We start from the raw sequence: 27,648 nt of genomic DNA on the forward strand, positions 1-27,648 counted from the left end.
AAAATAAAAATATCAATTAATATATCATCAATTTTTTTGATAAACAGACCTTACAGTTCGGAATATTTATTGTAATTTTCATTAACTATCGTATTGAAATTGTATTTATTATTATAAATCCTCAAAAAACATTATTATGCCCAAAAATTAACTTAAATCAGCTTGAGGCACGTGTTGTCTGGGATTAAAAAAATTATAAAAAATTTTCTCAGTCTTTTTTCATCAAAAGGAAGCTTTTTAGGTGGCGCCTTAAGAAATTTAATTTTTAACGACCACCCTAATATATATATATATATATATATATATATATATATATATATATATATATATATATACTAGCGGACCCGACAAACGTTGTCCTGTCTACACGTCTTTAATTTGAAAATTTCAAACTTTTTTTAATAAGTTAAAACATTCTGGACCATTTTGATGAAAATTATTATTCAAATATTATGACAATATCTAACGTCATTACATGTAAATTTATTACAATTAGACTAATCGATAGCGTGTGAGTATGTGTAATGAAATCTTCAACTTGTTTTAATTAAAGGTAAAAAAGCTTACACTCAAACTATTTTATTTAAAAAATATATTTTTTTATTTACAAAAACTTAATTTATCGAAATGCCATTGGATGTACAATATTTTTTGTTAAACCCTGAGGTGTATAGATAAATACATTCGATTGTTTTCCAACTCTGGAACACGCAACATGTAATTGGCCATGAGAAAAATATGGGTTTTCTAAATCTAAGCCACAAATTGTCATTGTTTGGCCTTGTGACTTATTTATAGTCATAGCATATACCAAGCGGATTGGAAATTGTAATCGTTTGAATGGTATAGGCGAATCTGAAGAAATCATTGAGATCCGTGGTAAAAGTACAACTTCACCTTGAAATTTTCCACTCAAAATAGTGGCTTCAAGAATGTTGCCCATCATTTTTTTACAACTAATCGCGTACCATTACACAATTTTGGGGCATTTAAATTTCGAAGCAAAATTATAGGTGAGCCAATTTTCAGTCGCAAATTATGTGGTGGCATCCCAGGTAAATCTAGTGAATTTAGAAACTCTATAGGATAGTTGACAACTTCGTCAGGATCAGCAACAGTTTCAATTGATTTAAATATAATTTCATCACCAAGCAATGACTGTTGTATTTCAAAACTGATGGCGTCAACATCTAAATTTTTTGCGGCTAAAATAGCTCGCTCTCGCCGCCATTCATGATGAGTATAATTATATCTTAAATCTGGAAAGATACTTGTTATTAACTCATCTTTGGTAGCCACCATGTTGCAAAAATTCTCTGGAAGTCGAATATATTGTGTATCTTCATACAATTGAATTTTACCGTTGCCAATGTCTAACAATTGTTCAGAGAATCCTGACGCTAATGGATCATTTTGAAGTTGAACGCGCATATTAATAGTAAGGCATAATTTAGTGACACTTGGCCATAGATAAGATTCTTTCAAACATGCGTTTATTTCGTCTGCATATGTCGCGCGTGGAATGACTGGTAATGTTTGTCTGAAATCACCAGACAGCAGCAGTAGAGCACCACCGAAAAGCCGAGCATTATTTTTTATATCTTTCAGGGACCTGTCGAGAGCTTTAAGCGAATGCTTGTGGGCCATTGTATATTCATCCCAGATAATAATTTTACATTTTCGCAAAACTTCAGCCATGCCTGAATGCTTCTTTATGTTACACATTGCTTCGGGATTTGTATGAACGTTCAAAGGTAATTTAAGTGCTGAATGCGCAGTCCGTCCACCATCAAGTAACGTTGCTGCAATGCCTGATGAAGCAATGGCCAATGCAATATGATTTTCAGATCGAATCCGCGCAAATATCAGTGCGATAAGAAATGTTTTACCAGTGCCACCTGGAGCGTCTAAAAAAAGAATCCACCTTGTTGTGCTGCAATTGAAACGTTAATTTGATCATATACATTTCGTTGTTCAGCAGTAATCAATTGTTCATTTTCCGCAACAAAAGTAGCCAAAGAAGTCTTATCGAACTGGTGTTCACGTTGAACATCGCTGTTGATGATGTCTACTGCTGGGCAATTCGGCGCTGGCATTCCAAAATGGATGAGCGGCATGTTTGAAATAAGAATACAAATATCCTCAATCATTATTAATGACTCGTTGTATATTTCGGCGGAGAATTCAATATTAAGATTTTGATTAGTAATTCTAGTCCGATGCAAAATATCCTCACTCATTGAGTTTTTATATTTGTTCCACAGAGCAGATGCATCAGACGGAAAACACGTTGTCAATATTATTGAAAATAATTGACGAATTTGTTGTGGAGATGAGCTCAGTGCTGCATCTGCAAGTGTGAAATCCCAATGGTTATCATCCTCCAATAAATGTAACTCACGACATGCATCGAAGAAAGAGTCGTATGAAGTACCATTGACTTTTCGCAAATATTGGAAGGACGTCGGTCCAGGGACGTTAACCAGTAATAAACGCAAAAAAAAAAACATTCGCGTTGCTTAGGATGAACTGTATATAATCGACCTAAAGTATTTGTCATAAATATATCAGCGAATCCTGGGACTGGAATGCCTCGTTTCCACGGTTCCCAATTCTTTGATTGTTTATTCCATGAAAAAAATTTAGGAACATCAGTGTACATCAACGTCCTTGCGAATTGACCAACAGCATCTTGTCGACTACAAAGGTTAAAAAATTCAGTAAGAGTTGTTTTTGGAGCCGTCAAAGCCTGTTGTAGTGCAGTTTCTTCTGTAAAGTAAACACGCTGTCTGTTTTCAAGATGCACAGCCAAATGTATAACAGCAGGATCCCTTTCATGTATAGGGAACGTAAAAATGCGCCAAATAGCTTCGTTGCTACTTATGTATCGACCCATTTGATAACGTGTTATTTCGTCATTGTCGTTTACATTTTGAACAGCAAATATAGCTTTATCACTACCCTTGTGAACATACTTACAAATGTATTTGATAGACTTCACCGAACTGCATAGTTCAACGTTTATGTGCGCTGTGTAGGTTTTGCACAGCAATGGCGAATATGGAACTACCCAGCGATTATCAATATCTACTCTCACACCATTTGACAGACGAAATCCATATGATTGACCACCATTGTCTACGTCTCTACGTCGATAAGATGGATAACCGTCCATATTGGTGATAGTATTAATTTCACATGGTTTTGGAAAACGTTTTGTACATTTTCCATTATCCATACATGGCGACATCATGTTTAGAGTGCCACATGGACCATGGATCATATTTGTAGTAACAATGTTAAACAATTCTGGATCAACATTCGGATCTGGAATTTCCGCTGAAATAATTTTGTCAATTTCTTCTGCGCGTATTTTATCCACCAACCAAATTAAAATATGCGCATGAGGTAAACCTCGTTTTTGCCATTCAACAGAGTAAAGCCAACAACGCGTTTCACCAAATACCGAGTAATGTGTAATCAATTTCATCAAAGATTTTAATTTTTGTTTAAAGACACGTGCAGTGACATCATGACGGTGCATCGATGTTTGACCTGGCAACAGTGAACTTTTGATTTCATCCCGGTTTGAATTACACGTAAATGTGATAAAAAGATCAGGTCGGCCGTATGTACGTACGTAAGTCATGGCATCTTGAATATATTTCTGCATATGACGCGGGCTACCAGTGTATGATGATGGGAGAATATATGCGGTACCAATATTGTTGATGTCATTCGTTGCATCTACGTTGCCGATTGCGGCGTCACGTAAATGAATGTACTCCTCAGCACGAAGTTTTGCTTGATTAAATTTTATGTATCGTAATCTCTCACTTTCGATTTTTAAATACATATCGACAATGTACTGATGGAATAGCTGTCTGCATCGGAGAATACCATTATCTTCATTGGCACGAATCATTAGTCGATATACATAGTAGTTCATAGCATTAACTTTCTTGTTCAGTTCTTCACCTGCAAATAAATATAATTATGAGATTAACAGAAATTATTAATTAAAATAAAATAATTTTAAGATAATTTATAAGTTGTACCTGTAGTTGGATTTCTTTGTTTAATATTGATATGATATCTTCTATATCCATCTTCTCCTTCCCAAAATATCAACGGATACTGCAAAGCATCGTAAGAACGATGATTGTCTTGAATTATTTGCATCGTATTATCTCTGCGTTATATGCGAATATCTCGACGTTCACATGGGTCACCAGCCATAACGACTGCAACTTCATTAATAGTTGGAACATTATATGTGCCTGCGTGCTCTCCATAGGGTACTTTGTCTGCTTTAATGAAAATAACGTAGTTGTCGTTTTGCAGTCTGTTAGAAAGAGTCTTAAACTATCGTATCAATTGGTTATTGTTTTCCAAAAACGTTCGCAAATTATCCACAATTTCTCGTTCTTCCATCCGCTCTATATGGTTGTAAAGGCAGCGTGTCTGTGATTGTTGCTCCTCATCGCCCATAAAATAAATTTGTAGAAATTTTGGATCGGCATCAGGCATTGGAAGCAATGAACCAATTTGGTGGTACACCTGACCTTGAATCTTGTATGTAGATTCAAAATTACGACCATCTTCATTATAAACAATTTTTGTTGCTCCAAATGATGTCATTTGGAAGCATGAATTGAATTTACGAATTTTTCGCAAAAACAATTTCGATTGAGATATGGTTCCGGCTAAAAGTGTTTTTAAAGGTTCCGGTGGTGGATTTAGCGATGGCAGTGCAATTTTTCCAGATGCGCAACATTAACCAGTTGATTCAACTTTATACTTGAAAGCATGACAATATTGACACTCTTTGTCCATACTACCTATCGTGATTAGTGCATGTGACGAATAATCTATTTCAGGAACATATTCGAACGCGAGACGATTAAATGATGCTCGTGACAATGCTCGATTATGTTGCACTTGTTGATGGTGATGGTCTCTATGTGCGTCGGTAGCTCGTTGACGTGCCTCTCATTGTCTCAATGCATTAGCATGAAGATGTTGAACGCGTTGCTCTGAATTCTCATTTGCTCATGAAAATGCAACTTGCTCTCTTAAATTTGTATTATCCGTTGAGTGTTCTTCAATTGATCTATTTAACCGACGATCATGGACTAATTGGGCGTTCCGAGTACGCCGACCAATGTTTGCTGCTCTTCCACGAAGACGTGGCATTTTTCCCCATAAGGAAAATACTGTAAAATAATACATAACGAAAATGAGTGATTTATTAAAGATGAAATTTTAAGTAATAAACTAAAAAGATTTATTGTAAAACACTGAGTTTTATTTGGATGGATTTTTTATCGACACAGATTTCAAAATATCGAATATTTCATTTTATGCTTTTTTACTTTATTCATATATTTTTTTATTCATTTATATTCAATTATTTAAATTTTATTTGCATACTATTTTATTTTCCCTCAAAACTCGAAACAGTCATAAATTAATGACGCCGATAGTACACAAATAAATTTGTAGGTTAGGTTAGTTATTAACTAACGCACGTGTAAATTTGATAAAAAAAAATTATAAGAAATATACTCACTTCGATTCTACACTAAATTCGCAAAATGTATAGTTTTTTAGGCACACTTCAAAACTCTTCTCAAAACACTCAGTACCTTTTAATTTAATATTTGATCCAGCACATGGTCTACAATAACACAATGATAACAAAACTTTTTTTTAATTTGATCGCAGCGCTAACTGTCGGGACAGACTAAAATTAAAATTCGAATATTATTTAAAATTTGACACTGCGATGGTAGCACCGTCTGTCGGATCCAATGTAAAACATTCCAAAATCAACAACTACTAATAAATTAAAAATTAATTAAAAAAACATTGTCCAGCGGACAAAATTGTGAATCTAAACCATTCCCAGATCCCCTTGAACACACACAAAAAATTTCATCAAAATCGGTCCAGTCGTTTGAGAGAAGTTCAGTGACATACACACTCACAGATATATATATATATATATATATATATATATATATATATATATATATATATATATTGTGACATGGGAATTTTTCTCATCGATATTTAAATTATAGAGATGTTTTTTAGTATTAATTAGTCTATAGAGTTGGCCAGGCTGACGGAGTGCTGAGATTCGACGCGCCTGGGTCGCCCTAAGTGGGTTCCGGTCAGAATGTGAAGCTCGAGGTAAATAAAATAAGCCAAACCGTGCCAAATAATCAAATTTAGTATGGATGGATGCGTCCGAAAAATTTACTATGTAAACTAAGAATATGTGTGAGAGAGAGAGCGAATGATAAAAGCGAACGGGCGAACCCGCAGTTCAGTTCACCAGTGAGATATCTGGGAGGGACAACGATCAACGAGGGAAACTCGGAATCGGAATGGACGAATAACAGTACGAGGAAGCAACGACAGCACACCAGGGCTCCACCTGAACGCCGAATCGAGTACTAAAGTGGGAATCGACCAACCATCGACTATGGAAATTTATCCAACAACGACTGATTGGACGCGCAGCTTTGTAGCTGCGCTAGCGAAAAGACCACATGTGGCTGGAAAACGGAAAAGCCAGCAATTCTGAGCCGGACACCGAAAAAGCGACTGTTTTTTTTTTTACCGGAGTTGTTGTCACGACGAAACAAAAAAGAAAAAAAAAAGAGTTGAACGATTATTAAGGAGTATTGTCGAAAATTCAGCCACTTACGCGTGAATTTAACTCCATTGTTAATTAAATTGTTATATTGAGAGTCGATCTCGTCGAAGTTAAGGGGGTACTGTTGTAATTGCTGTAATTGCCGATCGCCAGATAGTTAAGCTTTATACAAAAAAAAAATTTTTGGTAATTCCGACAACGGAAATTCCGTGACGCCATCGCCGAGAGCCTCTGCCGTCGTTAGCACCGCCGACATCGGTTACAAGGAATTTTACACCTCCCTGGAGAGCCAACTGAACGGGGTAAGTGCGGTCGCAGTTTGTTAAGACACCTGGGTGACTTCACCACGGCCCGCGATTAAGTCGAGGTCGGATGGGTCGATTACCTGTCCGAACTATAATTATAAATAATTATTAAAAATTTTTTTTATTTTTTTTTATTTAAACCAGAAATTAAAAACTGTACCGAAATTCAGCAATTGAGTTATTGAATTCCGGCTTCGGGGTGATGTCAGCCAGGTATTCGGTGCCAAAAATATTTTAAAATGTTGTAAAGGAATATTGTGTACAGAGTAAATTGAGGTGATCAAAGTTTGAGATTGCATGTCGCATAAAATTGGCTCGAATCAAGGGCCATCTAAGAGCGCAACTAGGAAATATACCTCGAGCTTTGTCCCGCGTCTTGCCCGACGAGTAACAACAATTACCGACGGTTCACTACCCGCCGCAAATGATAAATGATCGATCGATTGTGCCATCAATAACCAAAATACGACAAATAGATGATGTTTATAACTTCGAAACCTGTTGCTAGGAAAGAAATACGAACAGTATAATTTTTCTGTTAATTTTTTTTTAATTCATTAGTGGTTGTTACGAAAGAACAGCAAAGACAATTATCTTATTTTGGTTCGAAATTCAAAATTTGGTTATTACGAAAGTAAAGCTAAGACAATTAGAGTTTTTAATTTATTTATTTTTGTTCGAGAAATTAAAAATTTGTTTATTACGACGACAAGCGAAGACAACTATAAGTTTTTTGTTCTGGTGTTGAGAAAGTTGAAATTTGTTGTTACGAGCCGATAAGCGAAATCAGTTTTGTTTGTTTTGTTAATTTTTGAATTTATAATTTGTTGTGACGATAATAAAGCGAAGGCAATTATTTTCCTTAAATCGAAATTTGGTTTGTTAAACGAATAAAGAAGAACTCATTATTTGTAATTCCGATTATATTCAGATTGTTTTTTTTTAAATTGAACAGTCCCTGCGCATTACCTGTTTTGTTTGATATCTCAATTTTTTTTATTATTATTCCCTGGTGGCAAAAAGAATCCGCATCGATTTCTAGACTCGTTCTACACACTCTAGGATCTCTTCGACGTTGACCTGCCGCCCGACGACGATCAATTGCTGAATCCGAGCCGTGGAACGTAAAGTTCCTGGCTCCCAACCGTGTACGAACCAGGTAAGCCAAACTTTAGGTGGACCTCTTCGGCGCTGTCGACGCCAGTGCCGTGAAAAAGCCATCATATATATATATATATATATATATATATATATATATATATATATATATATATATATATATATATATATTTACAAGCACACACACACACACACACACACACACACACACACACACACACATCGTCACAAAATCGCGGGGGTTATCAGGACAACTTCTTGTGGCCTTAAGCGTCGAGATCTGATAAAAATTCAATTTTTGCAAAACGGGGTGATAACAATAACTTCCCGATTGTCAAAAATCATCAATTTTCTTAGCAGGAAGTTGAAATAGTTACAAAGTTGAAATAGTACCTAAGTAACTAAAGACATTAAACCATCGAGATCTAATGAAAATTTGATTTTTGAAAACCGACGGAAAACCAAGAACTACCTGATTCTTTCAAAATTATTTATTTGTATTGCCAGTAGTTGAAAACTAGGCTGTATATCGATTCTATAATTAAACAATCTGTAACGATTTTAACCGCTCAGATTGGCCCCTTAATTATTTAATGAACTAAACGAAACTGACTCTAAAATTATAAACAAAAGGGCGCCACCAGGATTTTTAATCCTAGTTCCTGGAACCGGTCCAGAGCTTAGGATTCTTAATCTAGGGTAAAGAGAGTGGAGGAAGGTGTTGCTGAATAAAAAATGTTCAATTTAACAATAATAACCGGTATTTATTTAACCACAAATGAAATAACAACTCGTGCATTTGCACGTACACCACTCACTCGTACAACTCACTTAATACTATCCTTATTACTACCGGAGGATTTCGGGCTAAAACCGGCGACTCCGACTTAGTGCTAGTCTTCTACTCGGCAAACCATCAACAAGCAGAAAACGTCGCACCAAGATTTGATTACCCTACTCGGCAAACCATCAACAAGTAGAGGTCGTCAAAAAAGGGTTCCTAATCCCACAGTACCCTCATGTGGAGCCTCTATACTGTGGTTTCTAACTACGTCGCGCTGTCCACCGGACCCTCACGCTCTAGGTTTTTGATCACTCTCGATTCCTCTGCTCGGCAAACCATCAACAAGCAGAGTATCGCACACACGTTACCCACACTAATATTTTACACACATAACCCACCCATCACACACACACGGACTCTACTTTACTTTTTATTTTCGGATTTACAAGATTACACCAAAATTACAACGTCAACTTTACTAAAATAATTCAGTCATTAGCTCTCAACTAATATCTTACACAATTTCCTCTCTTAATAATTTACTACGAAAAATTTCAGACTTAAAATCGACGCCTAAAATTATTTCCAAAATTCTCACGAGTTTAATACTCATCGCATTAACTAAATCCCAAGAATATACTTTATCAAATTTAACTAAGCCTTTGGGACGTGATTCACACTGACAAATAGTTTTACATAGAATTTGATCGGAATAATGGTATTAAATTTTACTTATAATTTTCCCGGGCTTCTTTTTCAATATCATGTTCAACCGCGTGGAATTTTCGACTAGGTAATTATTGTTATGGTTCTTGTCGACTAAATACTTAATTAACAATAATTTATCTCGATGTAAAAATAAATTCTAAAAATTATCCACGGGTACTTCCAATTAAATTTCGTCGCAATTTCTCAATACTTAATTTTCCAGTAAATAAAATATTTTTAGACAAATAATATAATTAATTTTCAATATAATTTATATTATTAAATGATAATTCAATTGTCTTAAATAATACTAACGTCCAGTAGTTAATTTTATAATTTACTGCGTGATAAAATTCATAAGGAATTTACGCGCTCAAAATTGGATCCCGTTATTCGTCACTCCTGCAAGTTTTGACCTCGGGTACCGAATACTTTGTCGTGTCGACTGGAACCTTCTCCATGTTCCGAATTTAATTACTAATTATTTTAATATAAACGAATCTAAAATGTTAAGAATTATTAACCAGCTGCATTAATAAATTAATCATTCACGACTTGCAAACCCAAGAGGTCTAGAACATTCCTGGGATATAAAATCCCCAAGAAGCATGCTCAAACTGTTAACGAACCAAATCAATTAAATTAATTAATTATTATTAAGCCAGATATTAGAAGACAATTGAATTACCATAATTTGGTCAATATTTGAGACATAGTGAAATTACTGAGGGGGTATAAACCCCAAGGCTCAACGAAGAGACAAAATTTCCATACCTTGATAATTTTTAAAATAGAGAACTCTGGTATAGAGTTTAGCTTCCTCCTCGGTTGGCCAGCAGACGATGTCACTCGTTCGTAAACTCCACTCTAAACTTCACTTCAAAAAATACCCCCTCCCACTTAATACTAGTCGGGTCCCGAAGACCGAGACGCGCCAATGCTGCGTCGAATTATGACCACGTGTGATCGGTTTTGCCGATCAAGGGTAAATTACCCTGTTACAAATCATTAAATCCTTTATTATATTTTACATTCTAGCGGACGAGAATATGAAAATTTAATCATGGACTGCTGCCAACTCGAAGAAAATTTACCCGGCGTCAAAAGAGAAAATGCAAGTGGTCACGACCCAGAAAATGGTTCTCCTGATGCTGACAGAGGAGGTAAATTAATATTTCAATAGATATACACAAGGTAGTTTGAAAGTACAACTCAGATTTAATATATGAGATCGCAAATAAGAATCAGTCAATAAGTCCGTTGTCAGTTCTTAATTTGACGTCATAAATTATTAATGAAAATGATGGTTTTATATTTATTTTTTGTATAAAAAACTTTTTGTAATGACAGCAGCAAAACTTGGATTTTCGAGCTACAGTTTGGAGGGATAAAATGTATGATATGTAGTTGACTATAGTTGAGTCTACTTTCCTTAAACACCGACCGATAAGTGATATCTCTCTCTGTCTCTTCATTCCCGCATGGATGTAACAAAGTACTATAGGATATTTAGTTTCGTTTATACCTACAATCGTCCGTCAAGGAGAGTATAAGTAAAAAAAAAATCTTGGCAACAAATCGATACCTATAAATAATTTCCATTTATATTTAAGTTCTTCATTTATTTATGTAATACAGTTTTATTTGTGTTGACAAGATTCTTTTATCAGCTTAAAAAAAATTTGCTCTAAACTTTAATAACTGTACTTACATAATATTCAACTTTAATAAGAAATCATTGAATTTCAGATATTAATAAAGTTAAGGGATACATATATATTGAGATGAGACGATAAATTTGATTTTCATAGAATTTTTTAACAGGAGCTGAGTTTGGGCATTTCCACTGAAAATTCAAAATTTGGTCGGAAGTGCCAAATTGAATCTCCTGTTAAAAATTCTGTGAAAATCAAATAAATCCTCTTACCCCGGAATATTTCAGGAAATGCCCAAACACAGCTGCTGTTAAAAGCGGAATTCAAAATTTCAGTTTTAAAAGGTTCTTCACGGAAGTAACATTTTGGCACACCCTAATTATATATATATATATACACTACTGGAAAAAATTAAGGGATCAAAAAAAAATTCCAAATTTTTCGGTAGTTTTCAACAGGCCGTAACTTTGAGAGAAATGGTCGTACAGGAAATAAAAAAAAAGGAAATTGTAGCTCCAAGTGTCTAGTTTTTGGATTAGAACTTCAAAATTTTGTAGCCTCCGTGGTTTCTGAGTAATCGTAGAAAAACCAGCAACAAAAAAATTCTCAAAATTTTTTTAGTTTTTTTTTTTGGTCTACGGGCGTGGAAAAAATTTTTTTAGCTTAACCGCCATAAGGATCGGATACTCTGTTCATTTAGCTTTAATTTCTTTTTTTAAACACCCTGATACGTCCAATCCTCGCTGAGATATCGGTCTTCAAATGGAAAAGGATCTTTTTGTCTTTGATTATCGATATTTCAGCAACCAATGATCGCACAGAAAGTTAAAGGTGGGTTTCAAGAACTTGAATGAATTCCCCTTAACGACTGTCCATTGTTTTTTCGAAAAAAAAATTTTTTTTTTTCGGTACATGAATTTGAAAATGCAACAAAAAAAGGGCTTTTAGTGGTTTTTTGGAAAATCAAGCGCTGGATCGAAAATATTGAGGAAACCACTAATGTTAAGTGTGCCTTTTACAGTTCAATATGTCCACAAAAACCCTACAAAGAACCAAATTAATCCAGCCAGCCGTTTTTTTGTTTCACTTGATCGAATTTTTGAAAAAATTAAAGGATCACGTTTTTTGCTCTGAAAAGCTCATAATTTTTAAAAATGAGAAAAAAAATTGTTTTTTCGAGCTTTTTCCACATTTTTGTTCCAGAAAGTGCTTAAATTGAAAAAAAAAAATTTTTTTTTGAAATTTTTTCTCTTGAAAAGTTTAAGAAAACAATTACCGCCGGCATTAGCGTTATCCAAAGCGTACCACGTGGAGGTCGCGCGGTCGGATTTACGCTTCTGTGTGTGTGTGTGTGTGTGTGTGTGTGTGTGTGTGTGTGTGTGTGTGTGTGTGTGTGTGTGTGTGTGTGTGTGTGTGTGTGTGTGTGTGTGTGTGTGTGTGTGTGTGTGTGTGTGTGTGTGTGTGTGTGTGTGTGTGTGTGTGTGTGTGTGTGTGTGGGTGTAAGGTATTTCAGGAGAATTGAGACCCGGTGGCTCGTCAGTTCCACCGTATTTAATGACTCCAAACTCATTCTCTGAAGGTTTTTGTTGGTTCAATACCGGGTATTACCACCCCTGTTTTCAATAACGGTTCTCAAACGTTCAGCCATGTTTATGCAGACGGTAATTTGAGGCTGCGGAATGGTATTCCAAATGTGCTGAAGCGCGCGCTCCAAAGCAGCTACGTTCTGCAAATTTGGATACTCTCTGCGCAACCGACGGCCCATTATGTCCCAAACGTGCTCTATGGGGTTGAGATCTGGACTCATTGCTGGGTGTCGCAACAATGTGATGTCATGCCGCTCAAAGAAGCGCCGGGTAATGTTGGCTGTGTGTGGACGTGCATTATCTTGCATCAATATGAACGACCTCAGATGTTGTCGTCTGCGCAGAACAATGGGCCTTAAAATTTGGTCGATGTAACGTCTAGCTGTCAAATTTTCGCGTACAATTACCAAAGGTGTTCTCCAATTTCGTGAAACGCCGCCCCACACCATAACTGATCCACCGCCGTAGGCAACGACTGGACGGACAAAGTTCTGGCGAAAACGTTCTCCACGACGGCGCCAAACGAGAGGACGTCGATCGTTGCCATACAGATTAAAACGAGACTCATCAGTGAATAAAACATTTGTCCATTCCCTCAAGTTCCAATTTCGATGATCGTAAGCATACGCTAAACGAGCTCGACGATGTCTTGCTGTCAACAGGGGTACACGATTAGGATGTCGTGCGTGTAACCCAGTTTCACGAAGACGGTTGATGATTGTTCGAGAGCAAATGTTTCGCACTTGATGCCGTCGTCGCTGTTGCTGTTGTTGTTGCTGTTGTCTGCGATTGGGGAAGTTTCGAGCGACAATATTCGCATTGACGAAAGGTTGTCGTCGAATTTCTCTAACAATTGTTCGATCATCGCGGGCATTAGTGACTCGATGGCGACCTTGTCCGAGGCGACGATGATATTGACTCGTCTCTTGGTATCTGGTATAAGCTCGAGATACGACAGATTGACTTACACCCATCCGGATAGCAACTGCATGTTGAGTGTAACCTTCGTCGATACAAGTCACTAAACGAGCGACTTCCACCTCCGATAAATGTCGTCTAACCATGATTAAGAATCAAAAGTCAGAAATTTTCAATTTTGACCAAAAAATTAAAAAAATTTTTTTAGCGCAGAGGGATTAGTTTTGAAAAAACTGTTGAATGAAGCGATTTGCTAAGGATTCACAAAAAGAAAAAAAAAAAACTCCGAAAAGCGTATGAAAAAATCGAAATTCGATTGGGGGTATTAACTTTTTTATTAATTTAATTAAAAGGAGATCAGTAGAATCAAGGAATGCAGCGGTGGAAAGGTGATAAAAATCATTGGGCGATGGGTTTTGAGTTTCCTTAACTTGTTAAAAATAAAATTTTTCCAAAAAAATTTTTTTAAATTTTTTTCGAAAAAATTTTTTTTTGAAAATTTAAGCACTTTTGGAACGAAAATGTGGAAAAAGCTCGAAAAAACCATTTTTTTCTCATTTTTAAAAATTATGAGCTTTTCAGAGCAAAAAACGTGATCCTTTAATTTTTCAAAAATTCGATCAAGTGAAACAAAAAAACGGCTGGCTGGATTAATTTGATTCTTTGTAGGGTTTTTGTGGACATATTGAACTGTAAAAGGCACACTTAACATTAGTGGTTTCCTCAATATTTTCGATCCAGCGCTTGATTTTCCAAAAACCACTAAAAGCCCTTTTTTGTTGCATTTTCAAATTCATGTGACGGAAAGAAGAAAAATTTTTTTCGAAAAAACAATGGACAGTCGTTAAGGGAATTCATTCAAGTTCTTGAAACCCACCTTTAACTTTCTGTGCGATCATTGGTTGCTGAGATATCGATAATCAAATACAAAAAGATCCTTTTCCATTTGAAGACCGATATCTCAGCGAGGAGTGGACGTATCAGGGTGTTTAAAAAAAATTAAAGCTAAATGAACAAAGTATCCGATCCTTATGGTGGTTAAGCTAAAAAAATTTTTTCCACGCCCGTAGACCAAAAAAAAAACTAAAAACATTTTGAGAATTTTTTTGTTGCTGGTTTTTCTACGATTACTCAGAAACCGCGGAGGCTACAAAATTTTGAAGTTCTAATCCAAACACTAGATACTTGGAGCTACAATTTCCTTTTTTTTTATTTTCTGTACGACCATTTCTCTCAAAGTTACGGCCTGTTGAAAACTACCGAAAAATTTGGAATTTTTTTTTGATCCCTTAATTTTTTCCAGTAGTGTATATATTGAAACACTAAATTTTTACTTGTATGAAAAATTTAATTATCCAGGCCACTAAACCTTGCGGATAAGGAATAATCTCCTAGATTTCGTGAAATTTTTAGGTGCTAATTTCGCGCTGTAGCCGTCGACTTTTTTGCTTAATTTTTTGTTTAAATAATAAACGCGATCCCCGACTTGTAAATTGATAGATTGAGTAGAAAACCGTTTTTCATGTTGTTTTCGTGTTCGTTCCCGAGCTTTTAACATGTAGTGTTCTGTAAAATGCCGAAGTTCGTCTATTCTACTTATGCGAGATTTCCGAACGGTTATATTAGTCTCATCAAAATTCTCAGTAACAGGTGTATCTAATATAGGGTGTGGGTCACGGCCATGATTTAAATAAAATGGGGACACACCTAGTGCGGTATGCACTGCAGTATTGTGAGCAAATTTTAAATCTGGTATGTGAAAGTGCCAGTCTCGTTGATTTTGTCCAGCAAATGAATTAATCATCTGTTTTATTGTGCATTTACAGCGTTCTACAGGGTTCGCACATGGGTGTCCTATTGGAGTAGGCGTAAATAGGATATTGTACTGTTTTATAAGAGCTAAAACGTCTTTATTTATAAACTCTTTACCATTATCTGAAATAATTTGTTTAACTGGGCCCCAGTGGGTTAATACTCCGCGTAAATGTTTCATTATTTCTTTGCCAGTTTGTTGTCTTAATTGAAAAATTTCCAAGTATCGAGTTTAAATGTCTTCAATTACTAATGTACATTGGAAACCGGATGAGGACTTAGTGTAAGGACCTATGGTATCCATTAGGGTGTGCCAAAATTCAATTTCCGTGAAGAACCTTTTAAAATTGGAATTTTGAGTTTCACTTTTAGCAGGAGCTGTGTTTAGGCATTTCCCAAGATATTTTGGGGTGAGACGATTTATTTGATTTTCATAGAATTTTTAACAGGAGATTTAGTTGGGCACTTCCAGCCAAAATTTGAAATTTCAGCGGAAATACCCAAACTAAACTCGTGTTAAAAAATTCTATAAAAATCAAATAAATTGTCTTACCCCAAAATATCTTAGGAAATGCCCAAACACAGCTCCTGCCAAGATCGGAACTCAAAATTCTAATTTTAAAAGGTTTCTTTATGAAAATTGAATTTTGGCACACCCTAGTGTCCATGGAGATGATAGTCCATGGCTGAGTTGGTGGTCTAGTACCAATATAGCCTTGCGGTTTAGCTTGATTACTTTTTGTTTTAAGACAGCTTTCACAAGAATTGACATAGGAAACAACGTCTCGGAACATACCGGGCCAGTAATGAGTCTCGCGGATACGCCAGTAAGTTTAATCAATACCTAAGTGTCCCAATTGAACATCGCAATGTAATTTCTCGAGTTGGGGCTTGATTTCAGGTTCGGTGAGGACAATTTTCCACGCAGTAATATCACCTAGAATTTCTCTAACTGCTGTCGGGCGCTAATAATACAATCTTTCGTCTTCATACTTTCATTCGGGATATTTTTCGGGAAATTTTTGGACTACTCGAACTTTTTCGTTATACCATGAAATTTCAGGTCCAGTAATACTACGATTTTGGATCGATGAGAGTTCTATTAGTCCAGGATCTTCATAAAGGCGTGATAGGGCATCTGGAGTTTCATTTTGGGTTCCTCTGTAGTGAATAGTATCGAGTTTGTATGCTGATAGATCAATAGCCCACCTGGCTAAGCGACCTGCTGGATCTTTTAAATTGTAAAACCATTTTAACGCGGATTGGTCAGTGTAAACTGTAACTGGAAGATCTTCTACGTATCCACGTAATTTCCGTAAGGCCCAAACTACCGCGAGGCATTCATTTTCTGTCGTGGTATAATTAATTTCAGCTTTATTCAGAGGTCTGCTCAGACACATAATTACATTTTCTCGATCTTCTTTAAACTCGTACTGGGTAAGAATCGCGCCCAGTCCGGTGTTACTCGCGTTAGTATATAGACGATAAGGGCGATCTCGCTCAGGCAGAGCTAACGTGGCTGCTTGTAATAGAGATTTCTTAGTTTCAACATATGCTTTTTCTTTTATGTCAGTCCATTTCCAGTCTACACGGGTACTTGTTAGTTTATTTAAAGGACCTTGGACTTGTGCAATATTTTTAAGATGTTTGTGATATCAGTTTACAAGACCGCTAATTCTACGAAGTTTCTTGTGGTTAGTAGGTCGCGGATATTCGAGTTCGAGTCGCGCTGGGGCCGTACTCATGCCTTCATTATTAATTATGAAACCTAGGAATTTAACTTCGGAACGTCCGAATTGACTTTTTTCTTCGTTCATTTTGAGGCCCGCGATTCGAAAAGCTTCGAAAACAGCTTGTAAATAAGTCATGTGTTCCTCTCGAGTATTACTGATAATAATCCAATCTTCTAAGTAGGCAAAAATTTTTTCTTGCGCGCTGGGTAAATATTTCCGAGCCTTTTTCCAAAGAATTTGCATTACGATTCAGAGAACTTGGTCAGTGAGAGCTTGGTAAGTGCTAGGGGCGTTAACAAGCCCGAATGGCATACGAATCCATTCGAATTGGCCACGGCCATCGACACAAAATGCTGTATAGTGTCGACTACTCTCTTTAACTAATACTTGATGAAAAGCGTCGCTGAGATCAATGGTAGAAATAATTTTTGCGCATCGGAGGCTGGATAAAATTCGGTGCATGATCGGTAACGGGTACGCAGATTTTTTGGTCTTTTTATTTAAAGGACAATAATCGATACACAAGGTATTATTTTTCTTTGCGACCATAACTGGTGAGCAAGCCCAGCTGCTATTCGAAGGTCGAATATATCCTTTCTCGAATAATTGGTCAACTTTTTCATGTAATGCTTTCATAACTGGCTGACTGCGTCTGTATGGTTTCCAGCGTACTGGAGTTTCGTCAGTTACTTCGATGCGATGTTTCACTAGGTTAGTAACTCCTAACGTGGTGGATTTATTTTTATTAAATTCTGTCGCGAGAAAGTTACTTAGTTCGGATCGTTCTGATGAAGATAGAGCATTTAATGACAAAGGTTTGGTTTTATTTGTACAGGAACGAAATTGATGTTTGATAGGATTACCACTTAGGTACCAAGTAGCAATTTTTGATTCTATATGAACATCTGCAGACTGCCAAAAGTCTAAACCAAGAATAATTGGGGTTGATAGACCAGGTAATACGCTCAACCAGGTTCTACTTTAAATGGCGCGCCTCCGCGGGTGTATATTGAGGCAGAGTCGGCTAATGTTACTCCTACGTTACTGGTGGGATCTGGGCTAAGTTCTTGAAGTTCATTGCCTTGGATTCGATTGTATGCGGTCTCAGAGATGTAATTTCGTTCACTTCCGCTGTCTAACATGGCTTCAATATTAAAAGGTCCTATTGTAATATCTGTAATCATGCGACTTACGAGCGTTGGTGCCTGCGTATGTGATAAATATGTCCGATTTTGATGATCGGGACCGTATATTTACATAAGACAGTCAGGTTTCGTCATGGTCTGATTTGATTTATAATTTCGGTAAATTAATGGGAAATTCCGATTCTGAATCTGATTTATAGTCACAATCGTCGTAATCCTCGTATTCCGAATCTGAGATATTTAATTGCGGGGGATTAAATAGAAAATCCGATATTTGGGAGGTACTAGCTTTACACGTGAGTTTGACTAGCTGGTTCAGTAGTACTAGTTGTCTCTACTGCAACGGTTTTGGCCCTGGCTGCTGTAGAGGGATACACCAGGGCACCTACTCGTTTTTTGGATCCGGGTTTCTCGGCAACGGTGGTAAGCCAGCTCTGGCCTGAATCTCATCTGTGGTTTTCGCGTAACATTTGTCAGCTGTATGTCCATAACGTCCACAGCGTGCACAGGGCGCGGAAGATGGTGGTGGAGAGAGAGTCTTTTGTAAATTTTCAAACATGCCCTGTATTACTACTTGAAGATTGTTTATTGACGATACTAGTGTGTCTGTAGTTTCATCTTTTGGCTTTTCTTTACGAAAGTTAGGTTGTTTGTTGGTTAATATTGCGTCTAGGTTAGTTTGTTCGTTGTTTTCCATATTTGACGCGTCTTGATCGGGGTCTGTATCGGTAACGGCGTTCATTCGCGTTCTTGATTTAGCATATCCCTGATACTGTACTTTTGGTTTATTCGATTGTTCCTGCTTAGGTGGATTACAAGTATCCATAATCGATTGCCATGCGCCAACGCGTTGATACAACATTGAATAGGTACTGATATGTTTTTCGGCAAATTTAAATAAAAATTTGGAATTAAATTTTTGGATAATATTTTAAATTTGTCGATTTTCACGTTACGGCTCTTCTAATTGGGCAAATGCACTTTGCATTTGATTAATAAATACCGCTCCGAGTTCGTCGTCGGCTTGTCGATATGAATAAATTTCTTGTCAGAGAGTTTCGTCTGTTTGGTGGGTTCGCCATACTTTGAAGTGTGTCTTAAAGACCAACCAGTCAGTAAATAAATGTTCGTTTTGATAATACCAGTCTAGAATATTGCCAGTTAAAGTTGAAGCAACTACTGGCCTAAAATTATCTAACGGTATATCATTACTGATCATTCGCTGTTCTAAAGTTTTAATAAATTTTTTAGCATCTAGTTTTACAGACAAATCGCGTGAAGGAAAAATTATGTTCCATGATTTTGCAGTTCGGAAAATATCATTAGTCCGTAAGGGTACAACTGTACTCAGGTACGTGTAAGAGTGAGCAGCGCTTGGGACCATGCCTGGGATAGTGTAAGTGTATTGCTGTGTCTGTGACGCAGGCACATGGAAAGGAACGATCGGTGCTGTGGAAGTATGCGTCACGTGAGGTACAGTAGTGTGGGGTTGTATGTATGTGGCTGGTATATAGTATGGTATCGGTGGTGCTGTGTGAGTTTGAGTTACATGTAGTACAGTAGGGTATGTTTGTATGTGTGTAGCTGGTAAGTGCTGGGACACTGGCGGTACGAGTGGTGGATATACGGGTGAATGGGATGTACGGTAAACGCGCAGCCCCACTGAACGTTGAATTTTGTACTGTGGTAGCGGAAGGTAAGCGAGATGCGGGCGATACGAAATGATTTCCCGCCAAGAACTTTGAATTTGGGAATAATTCCCGCGGCTGAAATGCATATGTGTTATTGGCATGATTATTATTATTATTTTCAGTGTCGGACGTCGCTCGGATTAGGGTACTGGCAATGGGTGGCATTAATTGATAATGCGCGGCTTTTCAGGCTTCTGTTTCCGATCTGAGCTGTCTAACTACTTCCTCAACAGTATGTGTCGCAATGTTTGTATTCCCAGGATTTTGTATTATGTTTACATAGTTATTATTTGCGTTCGTTGGGTCTAGTGGGTCTTGTACGCTATTTATCTCGTTACCGCTTATATTTGTGAGGTTTGGTAAGTCTTGTACTCCGTTCATGTTATTATGAATTGTCTGAGCGGAGTCAATATTGTTTTTGTAGCATGTACTATTATGCAAGTCGTTTTGTGAATTGTCTAGTCTAAGTAAGTCGTCTGATAGTTGTGGATAGAGACTTGAACTAGAGGCTTGAGTCGGGTTAAAATTTAGTAAATTCTGGCTTGATGCTACTGAATGAGTATCTTGTGAGGTCTGATTCGCATTATTGGTTACAGGTAGCGAAAATCGATTTACTGGCGTACGGGGAAACATTTTTGAATAATTCTGATATTAGATTTCATCTAATTATTTTACTTAGTTAATTTTCAATTAGATTAACTTCGGAATTTTATTTTATAGTGACACCTGATGGGAGAGTTTAATCTTAAATTTTTTCAATAATTATTTTTCTCGGTGACGTACTCAAGATAAGTTCTACAATCCCGGATTTATTTAATAATTATCCGATACTCGATGTTATTAATTTAGTCACTAAATTTAACTTCGACAATGAGCTTGATAATTGATGATATTTAATTTTAACGTTATTTTCTGAAATTCAAGCTGTAAAATTGAATCAAATAATTTATTTTAACGGCAATGTTTAATTTCAGTATTAAACTATTTTCTAGCACGAGTTTATTTTGAGTAATAAAATTAAATAAGAAATTTTGTTTCGACTTAGCTAGACAAAAGAAATTTTGTAGAGAAATAAATCTTAAAGATTTTATTTTTATTTCCGAACGTTGCAATACGTGGTATATGGTGACCGATTCCTCGAAGGACGGTCGGGTGAAGCGACCTTGTATTGTGTTTACGTTAGCCCGAGCGTACACCGTGTTTATGGCTTACGACCCGGCACATAAAATATAATATACAATGGATTTGTAAGATTTATACACTGATAAAATTACTGTCGAAATTATTTTTATATAATTTTCACTGATAGTACTTCTCAGTTATCACAAAATAAATGACATCAGCATTAATCTTTACGGTAATCGGGTGACAGTTTTACAATATTACAATTTATGCACACAATAGAATTATTTTCAATTTATTATAGTTAAAATTAGATGAGATGATATGAAAACGTGGCAATTTTTGTCAAATTAGAAATTAATTTTATGAATTTAGGATTTTTACTAAATTTTCAACAAAAATTTCACTAGTTTAATAAATTTGCATAATTATTTATGACAAGAATTTTGTCAATTAATTAAATTTATTAAATTTCATATATGAAGTATCGAATTATTTTAATGATTTTTGCCCGAAAAAATGAATTTATGATTCCTTTGGAATTTTCTAGAACAAAGACATACATTTATGAGGGCAGCGTCCCTGTTCGAGCGCCATTGAAACACTAAATTTTTATTTGTTTGAAAAATTTAATTATCCAGGCCATTAAAACTTGCGGATAAGGAATGATCGCCTAGATTTCGTGAAATTTGGGATCCGCTGCCCTGGGATATTCCGCTCCCGCGTATTAATGATTGACTTTGTTCTTTGTAGATTAATTATTTTACGGACAGAAGTTCCCACGTGTGCCAGCAAACTTAATTTAATTACTTAAAAATTTAGCTGCAAAGATGGTCCTTCGTCCTTGATTGACTTTGTAGTTGGTCTGAGATAATTATATGAGATAGACGTTGGTGGTTTTCTAAATCAATGTTGATTGGTGGCGAAATTGTAACAAAAGTTAACTTTATTTCACTAAACCAACACTTTGGATAAATTTATACTACTCGGTAACGTAGTACAATAAATTTCGTTGTATGAATAAATTATTTATACTTAAAATTATAGATGATTAATTATTAGTAGTAAACGTAGTAATATTTATTTAACGCAAAATAATAGTAATAGTAATAATATGAACTTATTATTTAAATAATAGAATTTTATAGACTTTAGTAATTTTGGTGAGTAGTCACCTGATAGTAGTAATAGTAGTATATATAATTCTTGACTCGTAAATCTAGCGTGGTGGTTCGCACCGAGGGATAGATCGAAGTGTATGATATAAGATAACTTATCGAATTTCTGTAAATTTTATCTGAAAGCTCTTCAAATAAGCTTCAATTTGAGTATCATATTGTATGTATAGTCTAAAATCATGGTCTATTCCGCTATGCTATATATGAAATTTACTGTTGCACTCGTTTTACCAAACGTCATCCAAAACTTATCGTTATGGCTTGAAAATTCAAAAAATCGTTCTCCGTGAAACTTCTATCAGACTTATGAGCTCGAAGAAACAATACAAGTTTTTCGTAGAGAATAAAATTTTCAAAAAAAGACTTATTAGTAATTTTTTTGGTACCTCAAAAATTTGAACCGAAATTAAAAATTCAAATTTTTTAGAAATACAAACAGATATTATAACTTTGACTAGAGTTTACTGCGCGCGCAAGCGCGCGCGTGAGATTAACATTTTGTACACTTCTGAAAAGTTATTTTTAACAGTTCGGTCAATCTACGTTACTTTTATGACTATTGTGTTTAGTTGATAAGTGATCAACTAAAATTATATTAAGGCTTTCCAAAAAATAAAGGCAAAGCAGTTTTATTTTTATATTTTTAATTGTTTATTAGCACGTATTAAAATTACTATTTTGGTGTTTTTAATAATTGGCAATAAAGAATATGAAGAATGGTGTTATCTGATAGCCAAAAGATAAATTAAACCTCGAAACAACCTATTCTTTTGTTGTTCAGCATCGTTGTATAATATAATACCGTTGTATTATTTGTATTGATGAGACCAATGAGATTAATATTTGGTAGATTTTATAAATTAAAATTAATAATAAATTGAAGTTAGCGCAGTATCGAAATAACACGAAAACATAGACCCTGATTTCTTATTGGATCAAATTAAGGCGTGCGCCTAGCGCGTAATTTGAATTTCGAGTAAAATCTGAAAGAAATGAAACAAAGATTTCATTCATAATATCAATAACCTGAATGTGAATAATATAGATTTACAGAAAGTAAATATATACAAAATGGTTATTATACAAATTTATGGACAATTAAATTCGTAAGTGAATTTAAATTATATTTATTATACTTGTATGAATGACAGACAGATTCGCAATAAAATACTTAATTGTTCCGAAAAAGGACGGTAATTGTCTTGTTGCTGATGTTGTTGACATTGATGTAATAGCGAAAAGTATCTATGGTGAAGATAGTGAATTTTTATTGGACACCTTCAATACGTTCAACATGGTGATGTGAGAAACTGCATAGTAAACGACGAAGAAATTAATAACCCTCTTAACAATTAATATAAGCATTCTCTTGATATAAGCTAAACGCTGTAAAAAGCAATTACTTACACATTTTTATTATTGGTTGATCGATCTCTTCTTCTAATGTAAAATTTATTTTGATTTATAACCAATAACATAGTTTTAATTACAAATATGTTACTGTATTTGCGCACGCACGCGCGCGCGCGCGTGTGTGTGTGTGTATGTGTGCATATGTATATCGAAGATCTGTTTTCTTCAATCTTTATGCCAAACCGTAAGGTAAACTTCGTCTCGTAATCGTTTACCTACAGTTTCGTAATAATAATAAAAAAACAGATAATGAATAAATACTTAATGGATAAAAAACATTTAACACAGAAGAACAGGGTGGGCGAGAATCAATCAGTCTATATGTACGTGTGTATGTATACGGGATATTCCATGCCAAATCGACCACTTTTAACTCCGACCCTTTTCGGTTTGGCCGAAAGTTTTCCATCCTTTTCTACCCTATAAAAAACGATTCTCAGAATTTTTTTACCTAACTCCAAAAAAGTTATGAATTTTTAAAAAAAATGGCTTTTTTATTTTCAAATAGCCATAACTTTTTCAAAACTAAACATTTAGGTACCTTTTTTTTTTTTAAATTTTTGTTTTTAGATGTACTTTCCGATAAAAAATATTAAAAAATTTTTGTAAGTCAATACATATGGAATTTTTCAGTTTTTTGACAAAAATCAATGATTTTTCGAAGTTCGACATTTTTTTTTATTTTTTTTTCTAAAATAAACTTTAATCAATTCCACAGTTATCCCTGTAGAACCCAGATTGGGCCGATTTCTCTTTCTATTTTTTTTATTCAATTGAAAAAATATTGTTAAATTTTCAAAAATGGAAAAAAAATTTTTTTTCATAAATTTTATTTATATAATGAGATAAATACAATTCAACGATTTTACGGCATTACATTCACAATTTAGAGGCTTCATCGATGACTGTAATTTGTAAGATCAATAATTGATGCAGCTAAAATTAATTACTTTTCTCTCTGTCGTTTAAATATTTTACAAATTCTGTGTTCATTCGAATTCGAAAAGTTTTTAACTAGTAAACAACCATTTTTGTCCGGAATTATACAATATAGTTGTTGAGTTCCTGTAATCGGTTTCGTTTTCAAAAATCGATCATTTAAATCATTTACTGCTGTGTCATAATCTTCTTCTGGGGAAAACTTCACTATAATATTCGGCAAGTTATCCGGTGCAGAAGCCCATTCAAAAAGTTCTTCTGGTGTCGTTATATGTTTGTCTACCGCGAGTTGAAGACTTGCTCTCGCTGCAAGTCGTTTGAGAATACCACCGATTCCACCACACGGACCTTTCCCATGGGCAGTCGCAAAAAAATGCCATTCAGCAGGAATATCAAAATCATCTTCGTGGTAATATAAATTTACAAAGTTTTTAAAGTTTTTAAATTGTTGAGGAGCTCCATCAGAAAAATAATAAATCTTGTTACAACGTTCAGGAAGACTTTTCACGTAATCAGTTATTATTTCGATGAAAACATGAACAGCAACGGCATCATGTTTGTTAGAATCTGAGATAATTACTAAACTTTTGTGTTCAAGTTTGTTATTTACTGTATAATAAATAACGACTGGAAAAACTGTTGCCTGATTATTCCAGTGAAAACCAGCTGCCGCATTTTGTACTACGAAGGCATAATTTTCTGCAAAATCACAAATAATAACGTATTCGTTTGGTTTCAATGTTTCTTTCAATGTCTTCAAGAATTGGGCTTGCTCCTTAGCAATGAACGAATGAGGTAGAAGAATTTCTAACTCACTACAAAATTTTTCCACAAATTCTTCTGTAGGCTTAATAATAGTTTCTAAACTACTTCTCGGTTTTGATATCCAATATTTATATGTAATATTCTCGATTTCCCGGTCCTCAAAACATTTTAGTAAAATTTCACTCAACTCATCGACCCCAGGACAGTTTTTACATCCACCTAAATAACACTGAAAAGATGGATTTTCACATATAATCATGCTCAAGTAATCGCTGTAGTGTTTAATGGGCTTTTCTGTGTTCCTTGTCAAAGAATAAATATTTGCACCTAAAATAACAGTAATTTAGTAAACTTAAAATTCACGCATTTATAATTATTAATTAATTTGATAATTACCAAGCATCATTAACTTCACGTTTTGATGAATCGTACACACGCAGATGGTGTGTGTTCCACTTGCCCCTGCTAACACACAATGTTTTGGTCGCAAAGAAGCGAATTTTGAAAATCCAATTCTCCCAGTAGGATTTATTTCACAGAAGCATTGGTATAATTCTTTTAAGTTAGACAGGATAAGTCTTTTTTGGACGTGTATCCGATTACCATCATCACTTCGAATTGATACAAAGTCTTTCATACCGGGCATTTGAGCACTATACTCATCATCGTTGTAAAAATTTTCAACTTTTAATTTTACCTGATCAGTAATTGTCCTCCCTATACAAAAATGTTGAGTAATTTAGTTTTCAAGTGTATTTAAAACATCGATTTTACGCTACCCATACCTAATTTCGATTCAGGTGTAGAAAGTAAACCCGTTTCTTCAACCAAATTTTTTGCTACTCTTGACAAATGTCTTGATGTACTCATAGTTTCACAAATACGTCTCTCACTCCATTTTACAGGTAATAATGTTAAAATTTGTATTTTCAAAGACTTATCAGTTTCTTTATCGTTAAATTTATCATACAACATTTTAATTAGAGAGCGAAAATTTTCACCATCGTCATCAATCGATTCTTCATCTGAAGAAGAAAGCAAAACTTTTTTCAAGCTGTCGGATACCCGATTTATTTTATTGTTCAAAAATTGATTATCATTCAATTTCTTCGATGGAATCGGTGATTGATTTAACAAGTCTAATGCATGGTTTATTACGGGTAATTGAGTTGCAGCGCTAACTTGGGATCCTGAGCTTGATTGTGATGCTTTGGGTTCGCTATCAAATGACATGGAACCTTAAAAATAATAGTGAAACATATAGCTACTAGAAATGTATTCAAGTAACGTATAAATAATTAAAAAAACTTACGGAATGATAAGGATAATGGGAGATTCATGGCAGTTGTATTACTATCATTATCAGCCTGATCATTGTTGTCATTATTGTCACTATAGTTGTCTTCACGGTCACTTACATCAGCACTAGGATCATTACGAGCATTTGTTTGTTGCTTCACTAACTCTGAAGCTTTTTTTCGACATGAACTGCATAATAAATAATTATCATCTAATCCTAATTACTTTCATAATATCAGTCGCCGGACGTAAACCAATTTTTTTTAAATGTGATTCCAACTCAAAAGGATTACAACACCGATCAAATACCTTTTTTGACGCCATAAAGACAAATTAAAAAAGCGCTTATAAACTAGAGAAATTATTTATTTATACAACAAATGTAATGACAATCTTTTATAAAACACTAGATTGCACAAAAGATTTATAGGTTATGTTTTAGATCTCAAAATGAAAAAGCCGCACTTTTAATCAAAACATACTAGCTTATAGCATCTAGTTTACTGGCTATAGGTAAGTCGATAATTGTTATCCCTAGTTTATCGATCTAATTGATATATTAAAATTTGAATCTTACTAAATACAGTCATCGATGAAGCCTCTAAATTGTGAATACAATGCCGTGAAATCGTTGAATTGTATTTATCTCATTATATAAATAAAATTTATGAAAAAAAATTTTTTTTCCATTTTTGAAAATTTAACAATATTTTTTCAATTGAATAAAAAAAATAGAAAGAGAAATCGGCCCAATCTGGGTTCTACAGGGATAACTGTGGAATTGATTAAAGTTTATTTTAGAAAAAAAA

General features: G+C 35.0%; 2 protein-coding genes across 2 annotated transcripts in view; one reads left to right on the top strand and one right to left on the bottom strand.

Moving 5' to 3' along the window:
- Positions 1 to 27,648, top strand: part of LOC141525298 (protein trachealess-like) — a 379,682-nt gene that overhangs the window by 315,273 nt on the left and 36,761 nt on the right. Inside the window, exon 10 of the mRNA XM_074239724.1 lies at positions 10,622 to 10,746. Within this exon, the coding sequence (XP_074095825.1) occupies positions 10,622 to 10,746 (125 nt within the window). The remainder of the gene's footprint in view (positions 1 to 10,621; positions 10,747 to 27,648) is intronic.
- Positions 20,310 to 26,393, bottom strand: LOC141525460 (uncharacterized). The gene is made up of 3 exons (XM_074239975.1): positions 25,937 to 26,393; positions 24,948 to 25,867; positions 20,310 to 20,696 (listed from the first exon to the last, which is right to left on the bottom strand). The coding sequence occupies exons 1-3, from the start codon at positions 26,184 to 26,186 to the stop codon at positions 20,310 to 20,312; spliced, it is 1,557 nt and encodes a 518-aa protein (XP_074096076.1). The 5' UTR covers positions 26,187 to 26,393.

This window comes from Cotesia typhae, unplaced genomic scaffold (assembly GCF_013202065.1).
Source record: "Cotesia typhae breed Kobodo isofemale line unplaced genomic scaffold, CoteBio_Ctyphae contig_26, whole genome shotgun sequence".
Taxonomy (NCBI): Eukaryota; Metazoa; Arthropoda; class Insecta; order Hymenoptera; family Braconidae; genus Cotesia; species Cotesia typhae.